Source organism: Salminus brasiliensis, chromosome 14 (genome assembly GCF_030463535.1).
Source record: "Salminus brasiliensis chromosome 14, fSalBra1.hap2, whole genome shotgun sequence".
Taxonomy (NCBI): domain Eukaryota; kingdom Metazoa; phylum Chordata; class Actinopteri; order Characiformes; family Bryconidae; genus Salminus; species Salminus brasiliensis.
In genome coordinates, this window is record NC_132891.1 from 13,154,585 (window position 1) to 13,166,656 (window position 12,072).

General features: G+C 41.1%; 1 protein-coding gene across 4 annotated transcripts in view; it reads right to left on the minus strand.

The window, feature by feature from the left end:
* plxnb1a (plexin b1a) overlaps window positions 1-12,072 on the minus strand; it is a 63,140-nt gene that overhangs the window by 8,429 nt on the left and 42,639 nt on the right. For 3 of the 4 annotated variants that reach the window (XM_072696054.1, XM_072696052.1, XM_072696053.1), the window contains 15 exons: window positions 11,751-11,859; window positions 9,521-9,629; window positions 8,096-8,755; window positions 6,955-7,089; window positions 6,255-6,377; window positions 5,643-5,736; window positions 4,591-4,757; window positions 3,623-3,774; window positions 3,213-3,318; window positions 2,912-3,048; window positions 2,483-2,659; window positions 1,722-1,950; window positions 1,338-1,580; window positions 966-1,142; window positions 552-700 (listed from right to left, as the gene is read on the minus strand). In XM_072696054.1, coding sequence (XP_072552155.1) covers window positions 552-700; window positions 966-1,142; window positions 1,338-1,580; window positions 1,722-1,950; window positions 2,483-2,659; window positions 2,912-3,048; window positions 3,213-3,318; window positions 3,623-3,774; window positions 4,591-4,757; window positions 5,643-5,736; window positions 6,255-6,377; window positions 6,955-7,089; window positions 8,096-8,755; window positions 9,521-9,629; window positions 11,751-11,859 — 2,767 coding nt within the window. The remainder of the gene's footprint in view (window positions 1-551; window positions 701-965; window positions 1,143-1,337; window positions 1,581-1,721; window positions 1,951-2,482; window positions 2,660-2,911; window positions 3,049-3,212; window positions 3,319-3,622; window positions 3,775-4,590; window positions 4,758-5,642; window positions 5,737-6,254; window positions 6,378-6,954; window positions 7,090-8,095; window positions 8,756-9,520; window positions 9,630-11,750; window positions 11,860-12,072) is intronic. The other variant, XM_072696055.1, reaches the window with a different exon arrangement.

Below are 12,072 nucleotides of genomic sequence, written 5' to 3' on the forward strand. Positions count from 1 at the left end.
TTTTAAGACATGCTGAAGATATGATCACATTTTCTATCAGATTTATACAGAAATACAGAACCTTGTGAATGTATGCAGCATGGTTTTACCGATGGTGGTTCAGTTTTTACATTTCATTGGGCTTGAGTTGCAGTTGAACTTAAACTGTTATGTCAGACTGGGCTTGAACAGAAACACTGGGATGTATTTGGGTTCAACCTAAAAATGTAGACCTGATTAAAACTCTAAATCACTTAAATAACACTACAGGCCATGTTATGTAATTGCACTGTTATTATTTACTGTTGGTGTGGCCTATTACTGTTATTAGGCTGTCTCTTCTACACAGGTCTTATATCTATTAATTTTGATGCTACCTCAACCATTTTTTTTCCATTTTTGAAGTATGAGGACATACTAGAGCATGTAAAACATGATATTACAGGACAAATTTACAAATTTACATGTGTGCACCTCTTTACCATCCCTGACACATTCCTGATACCATCATAAATTGTGTTACGTCTGTGAACGTAAGAAAAACGGGTTTGCTGTTTGAAAGTCTTATGTACCTGTATATGAGCACGATGACCAGCACGATGAAAGCCACAATGAATGCGCCAACACCCACCCCAACCTGGGCCTCCAGAGGAAACATGGCATGGCCTGGAGAATCATACTGCACCCTTCCTAGGGAAAAATTCAGATTCCCCATTCGTACCTACACACAGCAGAGGATACACTTGAAATATGATCTGAGAGAAATATATATTTACAGATATTATTTTTATCACACATTTTTTCCAGTTTCAGAAATCACACCAAACTGAATGCCTGAAAATGATTAACGAGAAACAACTGCAACTTTGAGGACTCACTGTTAATGAGTCATCTGAATCAATTAATGAATAGATGCTTTCATTCCAGTGAACAGACAAACATTCCAGTGAACCCGAATGAAACAGCTAATGATTATGATGACTCACTGTGAACTCTGGTAGAGAGTCTGTGCCCTCTCGTTTCTTGGTGGCAGACACTGAGGGCTGCTGGGTAGGAGGTTCGCAGTAAAGATGGTTCCTGGTGAGGGTCTTCACAGCACACACTCCATCTCCCATCAGAGCCACCACCTCCTCCTTAAAAATGGCCAAGTCTAAGTTCTCCCCCTACATCAAAAAGCAAAATACTCATTTAACACTGCGGTATGGCTGAGACAAATTCTATGGCATTTGGCAGATAATCTTTATGCAAAGAGACTTAAATAACTGAAAATCGAGTAATGCTGTCACACATACTGTGATGCTTTATAACATACTGCATTATGTTATACAGAGTGCGCTCTAGGTGAAAAGGTGCTGTACCTCCACAGAGATGATGCTTCCAGGTTTGTGGCGGTAGGGCTTGCTGGGGTCACCTCGGTTGAGTGGGTGGAGGATGGGATTCAGTTCATAGCTAAAGGGGCTTCCACTGACCGACTCAAAGTCAAAGCTCAGGTTATCCAGCAGGAAGTGGACGCTGACGGCAGCATGGCGAGCTTCAGGACCCAGCTCCGGTGTTGGGCACAGGAGCAAAGTGGAGCTGTTGACTGTACAGCGCTCTTCAATCTACACATACACATATATATCGTCATAAGGAACCCCTGAATGTCCACAATTCGAACTTAACATTTACTTAACATTACTCTGTTAATGTTTGTTTTTAGCAGGTCTGTTTAGTCCATTTGTCCAAACTCATTCAAAGCCTACCTGCTTGGTATCACAGAGACTCTCTTCAGGACAGCCTGGCTCTGGAACTATGCGCCTGTGTCGTTTGAGAGGCCAGGGCTTGTCTATTGTCCCTGGGCCTATATCACTCCGTCTCTTTCTTCTTTTCCGCCCCAAAAAGGTTGTCTCCAGTGGGCTCAAGGTCACGCGGATGTGAGGTTCTTGAACCACATCCAAGTTCTGACCAGAAACTCTAATGACACGACCCCCACTGGGCAATCAGATAAGAAAAAAATATTTTATAATAATTTTCATTTTGAACATACATTTTGGGGGTAGTTGGGGGTAGATATCTACTGCATCTGGTACCGTATAGAAGTGTAGAACACCAGTTTTTTTTTAAAAACATGCAGTTTGTGATGCAAGTTCAAACAAATGTTCTGGAAAAAATTATTTTAGATCAGGCCATCATTTCTGTAAGCATTATATGTGGAGCAGCCACATAATTAGGTGTTTGGACAACCAGAAGTGAGTTTCGCAAAAGTCTGGTAATGCTGGCAACTAGGTAATTAAAATGTCTGTTAATTACAGAGTGTTTCCCAAAACCTCTGGTTATTTTACCTAAATTTTTTCAGGTAAAATAATAAAGACATACTGTGTGTCTGAATGAGCTGGAGCGATGGTTCAGGTTTAGACTGGTCGCACTGGTCAACAAAATGTTCTTTGAGGTCATCTGTTAAGTTTCGGTTCATGAAGCTCTTCAAGAAACTGGTAAATATTTCTTCTTAAAAATAAGAATATACCTGAGGAAACTTTTTGAAGGAGCAGCAGTGGTGATGTTGGGATCCGGGCTGTAGTGATAGGAAGCAACCGATAGATGGCGCTCTGCTCTACCAAACCGTATAGTCACTCCATGTTCTCCTGTTCTGTTACTGCCACCGGTCACACATTCGATTTGTTCATCTTCCAGTTCCAGAGAACTGTAAACCAAGTTTTCCAAACAGTGACTATTCATCATCATGTTAACACATGTCCACAACAAAACCACCTACAACACATCACCAAAACTAACCTTCATTGCAAATACAAGTGATTTTCATTAAAGCTGACAGTTCTTTTTAATTATTCAGTATTCAGTGCATAGCTGACATCGTGAAGGAACAGATGTCTGGCTGATGTTCTTTATTGTCTCTGCTTTTACAATTCAATGAGATGAGAACATTGTAACTCACATGAGACATGGCACTCCGCCAATCAGAACACTGATCTCACTCAATTGGCCAGTACGTAGGCCACGCCCTGTGATGGTAAGTGATGTGCCTCCAGACATTGGGCCTTTCAGCGGGTACACTCCCAGTAACACTGGGTCCTGAGAATCGAAATCACACACACACACAAATCAAAAAGCAAGCCTAAATGTTGGAATGGTTAGATAAGAAAATTAAGACTAATTAAAGAGAGTCTGTAAAATCCCCTCACAGAATAGTGCACTTTTATTGCATTTTTTTTTACCAAATCAGTTCAGGCATTTACCTGGTAGCGAAAGTGCTGGACAGACTGTCCTGTACCACCACCTTTCACCTCCACAGAGACCTGTCCTCTTCTCTCCCCTCCACTAGCTGAAGTCTCACATACAATACTGAATACACACAAACACACACACACACACAGGCTAACATTAATCACTGTTTCACATCAGTTTTACAAATTACTTTTTTTTAAGTGCATTAGGCTTACAATAGATTTAATAGAGCAATAACAAACTATTATAAATAAAATATGATCCTTAAGAGATTAATTAAGAGTAATTAAGAGTAATTACTTTCCTGAAAAACTGTAACAAAGTATTCACAGTCACACCCTGACTTTGCACCCTGAGTGGTGTTTGGGTGAACTGTATTGGTCAGAAATAGTAAAATGCATGTTTCTAAAATTAGAGTTACCTGGAGGAGACCTCATATCTACTGGGCATAACTGTGCAAGGAACTCCAGCCACGGTCACAGAGTGCTGGATGTCCTCTGCTCTCTGGCCCAGGTTTGATCCAGAGATAGTTATCACAGTGCCGCCCTCCACTGGACCAGACAGAGGCTCTATCTACCACACAATGCACAACATTATTAGAGAGACTGTCAGGACAGCTGAAACAACTTGGTATAATACTTTTTGTACATAATTTTGTGGTTGTCCAGTACTGCAAGTGTACTGCCTGATAACAGTATGGTACAGTCTTTGCAGTTTAGTATTACACCAGGCGCTTTACTGTTTGTCCCTGCCTTGCACTTTGGTATTTCTCTATGCCTCTATGATGAATGAGTGAGAAGATTTTCCATTATGCTGCTTTTTTTGGTTTATGGTGAACTTGGTTCAGCTGACTTAACCTGAAGTGAATATGTGTTAGGAATATGGATCTCTTAACAGTACACAAAGAGATCAATGTATTTAGACATAAAAACTCACAAGTATTGAAAATTTTGTCAAATTCAGAAAGTAACCATTTTTGTGGGCTCTGACAGCAATGCATCAAGAAAACAGTACAAACAAATATGTTTAAGGAGAAACTGATTTGGTCTGGTGAATTTCAGTGTACTCTGAGACTAAAATACAGAGAATTATTTAGTTCATTAAAATAAAATCTCTTTTTGAGACCCAAACCTTTTACAAACCCTTCTTAGAACTTCCCATTTTTTGTGCTTAACTGGCTCTATAACAGCACAAAGTGCTTGGACCCCTATGATCGCCACTTTTAATGCAACCTGAAGGCGGATGCTCAACTCTCAAAGCAGTTACATAAAGATTGACATCATTTTCAGACCATTGCCAAATATTAGTTAGTTGTTAGTGTTCCAGGTACCAATTAGATATCAATGACCATTTACACACATTAACCACTTCACACACACAAACACACACCAGGTGTATGTAGGGTGCAGGGCAGGTGGGCTGGATGTGGTCGGTGCACGAGTTGTGGAAGACACAGCTGGACCGTGCCCCCTCGCACCATACACAGCCATACTGAGGCTCCGCTGTATGGCATCGGCTGCAGTCCGAGCGGCCCACTGAGCAGTTGTACAACCTCACTGTAAATCAAACACAGGCCTTAATGTCAACACAGCATCATTTACATTTACATTTAAGGCATTTAGCAGACGCTCTTATCCAGAGCAACTTACAAAAGTGCTTTGCTATTTACCCAAGAAATACCTCAGCTAGTTAGAATAGACTAATAATTTAAAGATACCTCTTAAGTTTAGACATTACTAAGCACAAGTCAATAAGGTGACCATAGTACTCTGCTATTCGAAGAAGTATTCTCGGAAGGGGTGGGTCTTCAGTCTGTGTTTGAAGACAACGAGCGACTCTGCTGTTCGGACACCCAGGGGAAGCTTGTTCCACCACTTTGGTGCGGGACAGAAAAAAACCTGGACGCTTGTCTTCCGCCGATTTTGAGGGCGGGTCAAGCCGAGCCGTACTTGAAGCTCGAAGGGCTCTTGGTGCGGATTGGCTTTTGACCATTGCCATCAAGTACGGAGGGGCTCGTCCATTCTTGGCTTTGTAGGCCAGCGTCAGGGTTTTCAATCTGATGCGGGAAGCAGCTACAGGAAGCCAGTGGAGAGAATGCAGCAGTGGAGTGACATGGCTGAATTTAGGGACATTGAAGACGACCCGTGCCGCTGCATTCTGGAGAAGTTGCAGGGGCCTGATGGTGTGCAGAGGGAGACCAGCCAGAAGAGAGTTGCAGTAGTCAAGTCTGGAAGTGACAAGAGACTGAACAAGTACCTGGGTGGCCGCACTAGAGAGGAAGGGTCGAATTCTCCGGATGTTGTACAGGAGGTACAGCTCAATCTTTTCCAACATTCTGATCTACATTAAGGCCTTACCTTCCAGTTGAAGATAATAAGTAATATTTTCTTCAAATATGTTTACTCTCATACTGTTAAGATAATTAAACTGGGCTCTCTTACCGTGCAGGCCCTGAGGATGGTCCATCTTAAAGGAGCCTCGTCGTCTTACTGCAATCGTAGCATTATATTCTTCCACAGCTGCAGAGTAGGAGTACTAAAACAAACACACAGAGATTAATGCAATTATACATTACTGGGTACTTTAATAGAGCTATTTGTTCTGTTGGTACAGTTTGTAGATGTTCAGATTTACAGTACAGCAGACTGAAGCTCCTTCCCGTACATAATTTACTGATAGTGGGATATTTTTCCTTTGCTTTGCAGACTATTCTCATTGTAATTGTGTAAAATTACAAGCAAGGCTGCTGTGCTTGATATACATACACTATTAACATGTCAGTACCATCATATGGTCCTGTGGTCCACCACACAAACAATATGGTGGTCAGAGTGTTTTTTTAATGGTCTTTCTCCATTGCAGGACTGGGAAGACAGTGGCTGAATATTTGGGTAGCTACAGATGAGCTACAGTCAGTAATGCTCATCTAACAAAGTGACCAATGAATGTAGTTACAAATTATAGGTACCTAACTCACTGAATATGTGTGTAATATTTTAATGTTAATTTCATAAATGTCATATGTTTGTGAGGGCAAGAGCTATATAGAAGACCTGGTGCAGCTGGCAGGTGATGTAGAACAGGGAGGGCTGTGAGTCATCCATCTCCACAAATGCAGCTACTACCACAGACCTGCCTTCGATAGCCAGCACACATTCATAATCCAGCTCCTCATCCTAAGAACACACACACACACACATACAGGAGACAACAATTAAGTCCAAACCTTCTTATACACCTTACTGGTGTCATTAAGAGGCATTTGAGGATATTAGTGGTGTCAAAATCAATATGCTAATAACGTTTTAACAAAAAAAACTTAATGGCACCATTTAGAAACTGTGTTAATGCATTTTCCTAATTTAACCTATTAAACAATCCATAGTCATGCCAATATTTAAGAACTACTGAATTTGCTGAACTGCTGAATTTCTATGCAGCAGAAACTAATGGGATTTTAGAAAAATGGACTCTATTACACAATCTGGAAAACAAAAATGTTTTAAATCAAAAATTTCCTGTGCCACATGCATGACATAATGTGTCATGCATGCTATACACAGGCTAACACCCCTGCACATAAAGGTTAAATAAAAGTCAACTATCAATTTATTATTAATTAAGGGGTATACAGTAGCATTCAGGAAAGCACAAAACAGGGCACGAGAACAGGGATCTAAACTAATTTGCTAAATAATTTACCTACAAAATTGACAGTGACAGTTAAGGATTCAGATTTGTGTCTCATGTTACCTGATACAGGTGCAGGTTGCGTCCCACCAGAGTGATTTTCCTCTCAATATTAACAGGTAGGAGGAAGGAACCTTGAACGCTTTCAACACACGGGCAAGAGTAGGAACCCCCGCTGACCAGTGAGTCCTCATCACCCTGATTCATACACACACAGATACAATGCGACATACTTGTGTCTCATACACGCGAATTACTTCAGCACATCAGTATGTAATATTAGACGATCAAATGCGTCAAAACTGCATGAAGCTGCAACTAGGGCACAAACAAAGCCCAATAACAGCAAAAGACAAATGGCCTGCTGCTCAAAAAACAGCAGTCTCAGTGCTATTTTTTGTCAGGTTGTGTTGTATGAGGAGTTTTCTATGAGGACACAAGGACACAGTGAAACAGTGGAGAAAAGACAAAACACATAAGCTTATTCCTGGATTTAGGTGTAGATATTTGCTGACTGATTTGATTTACTTGGATGGGCAGCACTTAAGTAGATCACTTAAAACTACTTCTGATTAACCAAATGAAAGGTCAGTTGAAGAGCTTGGTCAGCTTTAAATGCAATCATTGGCCAGCAGCTTGATTTTGGAAGTGCTAGGGTTTGCTTGCTCTTGCTTTATGCTGGTTGAGCCAGAGGCCAGAAGAATCTGCCTCACCAGTTCACTCTTAAAAAACAATGAGGGTTCTTTGAACGGTGCCATCCCTCAAAAATCCTTTGTATAAGTGTAGGAATGAAGGATATGAACTCATACTTACACTACTCTCTGCTCTAAACATTATTATGCACAATAATAACACCGACTTCAGATTAGAAAGGGCTAATTAATTAGATGATTAGTTAAAGGTATGTTGGAAGCAAGTAAAATACTATATACGCAGGGCAGTGGGTACTCCAGTATCAGCACTGAGAATCACTGGTTTAACAGACTGGTTTAACAGACTGTCTTATTTAAAAAAAAACAAAAAAAAAAACAGTTAAACACAGTTTTCAGCTGTTCAATCTGTTACTGTTTCATTTGTCTTGGAGGGTGGGGCTATGTGTACTTTACTGTATTTGGGGCTTAATCTCAGTACCCATGAAATGGTAAAATCAATGGCATGGGGCAGCTCTACATTTTTTACCAGGACACCTCCCACTCTTACTCACCGGGAGGAAAAAGACGGCTGGATCGGACTGGTAGTCCACATCCGGAGAGTGAGGGAAATCAGCTGAGACAGGATTTTCCTCACCGTCTCCAGACGGAGCGGAGGCAGAGGACACTGGAGGCCCGGTCTCAAGAGAGGCTTCCCCGTCGTCAGTCTCCTCTGACCAAAGGGTCACCACAACAGTAGAGGAGGCTGGCACTGCTTCACCTAACGGCCCCATAATGCGCACATCCCCAGAAGGGGCTGTGGGGACCAGAACTGTAACTGAATCTATCGCTGACTCTTTATGGGACACATCAGCCATGTCTTCACCATGGCCACCAGGAGCTGGTGTTGACAGCAAACCCACATGTGCCTTCTTCCCACCTGCTATGCTGTCTTTAAGCTGAGTGAGGGCCCCTGCCACTGTGGTTTGAGGCTGTTGGGTTGAGGAAGGCATGGTATGCTGGAATGTGGTGGGCAGGTTGCTGACAGGGGGTTTAGTTCCCACGGCTGTAGAGGGGATTGCAGCTGGCTCTGGAGAGGTAGGAGGGGGAGCAGTCATGGCTATAGATGTTCTTGGTATGTGTGGCGGTACATCCGTGGTGGGATGTATGGGAATAGCTGACGTGAACTTAGTTAAGTCAGTTGTTGTTGTAGGAGAAGAAGCTGGTAGTTTGAACTTGAGGTTGTACAGTTAGAGTGAGGAGAGGGAGGGGACAAAAGGGAGGGATAGACAGGAGGGTATTAATGAGAAAGATGCAAAAAAAATTAAAACTAGATCAACACAAATTCTAACAGAAAGTGATGGGCAAAATACTGACAAAGACACAACACTGATGGACTACACACACACAAACACATAATTTTCAGCAGTCTACCATTAGATTTAGTAAGCCAACACAAATTACTACCTACACCAATCAGAATCCCCTTGTGCACTCAAACAGTTATAACCTGTCAGACCATGGTCTCCACAACACATTCACAGTTTGTGCTTCAGTAGTTCTACTGTGGGAATGGACCAGACAGGCTAAGCGTCACTCTCCATGTGCATCTCTGACTCATGGGTTCACTTGTCCCTGTCACCGATTTACCCGTTGCTCTTCCCTGGAGCATTTTTGGTAGGTAAATCCTGGAGATACTCAAACCAAGTCATCTAACCATAACATTTTAGCCTTTGGCAAAATTAAGCTTCTTAAGAGTCTTAAGCTTGTCATTTTTTTCTTCAAGAACTGACTGTTCATTAGCTGCCTAATATATCCCACCCTTGACAGTTGCCGATTTACCAATTAATCAGTGTTATTCACTTCACATCAATTGTTTTAATTTTATGGCTGATTAGTGTGTGTTAAGCACCTCTGACTGACCTGCTGTATAATTACAAAGCAGACTGTACAGTTTAATGAAATACACAAAAATCAGTTTACCTCCCATTTACACTTACATGTTGGTTATAAATGATTACCCCTTGGTCACACGTGGCCTGGTGTGTGCACACATGCTGATGGATGCACCAGTTACACCTCCAGCGACTACTCACACACCCTATACATCTGAAATGGGGAAAAAAAGAAAAACAAAAGAGAAAAATGCCTTCTGTTAACCTTTGAATGCTAAGGTAAATCTTCATATACTATATAGATAAAAAGCATTGGGATGCCTGCTAAATAATATTTTTTCTCAAAAATCAAGGGTATTAAAAAAACGTTTGCCCTGCTTTCGTTGGAATACCTCTAACTCTGGAATATTTTGGAGCATTGCTTTAAGTATTTGATAGCATTCAGCATCAAGAGCGTTAGTGAGGTCAGGGTGCTGGATGATCAACAGCCCACCTCTTCACCAACTCCCTTACTCATCCCAAAAGTAAGGGATAGAGCACCAACTATCATTCCAGAAGTTCCATGGCTCTACAGCTCAATGTGGGGTGTGTGTGTATGGGGAGGGGGGGGGGGTATGTGCGCATGGTTATCTGCTCCAGAGAGTCTTATGCTATTGGCAATACTTCTCCACTAGACAAGCAATGGGTGTCAGCATTGAGTGCTTAAAGTGGTAGAACGCAATCATTAGAAGGGGAGTCCACAAACATTTGGACATATTGTGTATAACCATTTGCAAAACAAAACAATTTAATTCACAGTTTCAGTGATGTCATGAAAACCAATGCATTTGCAGCAGCTTCACAGTATACTCATCTATCGAGTATACAGCAGGTTCACCCCCAGCCTATTCACTCTGAAGCTATAACAAGTGTTTTAGCCCAGACTGCGTTTTGGAACTACAGAAAAGCCAATCAGACAAATTCTTCAGAAATCATCAAACTATTGATATCCATGGCTTCCTAAACATCAATGCCGTAATTAAAGGCAACATGAGTGAAATCTAAAGTTCTGGTGAAATGCATACTGGGAACTATTGGTAGGAAGTAAAGGCAGGCGAGAGAAATGGAGGTTCATGAGGAGGAATGTCAGAGGCAGCTGCTACATCATCAGAGAGAAATCTGTCACTGAGATGAGACCAAGCAAGATGCTCTCAGATCTCTTACCTAAAACTCTGAAATGCTAAGGCTGCAGTTCTATGAGCACAAAGCCATACATACAACAGAATTAGACAGGCTCATCTTAAATGAAGAGAAGGTCACTTTAATCTAGCAAGCTAGCGAAGTCATCAGATACAGCAAATACATAATATCTCAATGTCTCAATACTGAATTAGTTTGACACTACGTACTGGGCTCTTATGCAACACCAAAGAAAATATCAACAAAATGAAAGTCAAACAGAAGAATGAAATGTGCCTTCCACATCAGTTAAAACACAGGTTTACTGGTAAAAAGGCTTTCACTGTAAATACAATCAGCACTTCAGTACTGTATGGCCTTTACATGGTTAACAATTTCAGCAGGGGCTAATGAAGATTAACCAGAAGACTTCACTGATATAGCATATTCCTAAAGTGTCAGGTAATGTATACAGTATGTGAAGAGTGAACTGCCTGATTCAGCTCTGTTTATTGTGTACAGAATATGAGTGTGTAAAGCTACGAAAGTGGAGGGCTGATAAAGCCTACTTACTACAGTGGCCTCTACAGGCTACCTTAATATAGGAATTAGCTTCATCACTAGTTATGTATTTGTGTTTTTGAAACTTAGAGCTGTATGAGACACTGACAGTCAATAATTGCCGACTTTTTTTTTTTTTGGTCCTGAAAACATCATAAAACACTCAAATCAACTCCTCCCATTCCCTTCAAGGGCAGAGTACATAGAAAGGTTTGAGAACACCTGATCAAAGGTTCTGTGTCTGTGAACAGTTAAGCAGGTTAAGTTTGTCCTGATTTCTAAAAGGCATGAAGTTAAAGATCAAGCATTCACACAGGAGCCTATAGATAACATAATATATCATAAATAGTATGATACAATAAATAGTATAATATAGCATAAATAGACTAACCAAAAAAGTTTACAGCCCCTTTCAGGTGCATCTTTTGCTGATACAGGCATTCAAATGTGTACATAGAGCTTGTATTCATGTCTCTGATTGAAGGCCCAAGAGGCCTTCACTTAGCGCTGGTCATTAATATGAATTATTATGTATTAATTACTGTGTGGTACAATTTGTGAGGTTACTACTGAATGTTATTGGCCCATAATTTATCAGGTGGAGTAAAATACTTACGGCATGGTGTCTGATAGTTGCTGCACAAGAGAGCAGTCATAGAAGATGAACTCTTGAACTGCCACAGTTACATTCATGAAGCGTAGAGACAGAGTGACTGACACAAAATCTGTCAAAACAGCAAAACAAATAGTCAAACATATTACGAACTGTGCACTCTGAACTCGGTCGTGAGAAATGATTTAATGTGACAAGACAAGACAAGAGCTTTCTTCTGACTAGACTGCCCTACTAGAAACATTGCTTCACCATGATGTAACATTATGTTAACTAAATCAAATCTCAGAGGCATATTTCTCATTTAGGGTCATTTCCTTTTAAG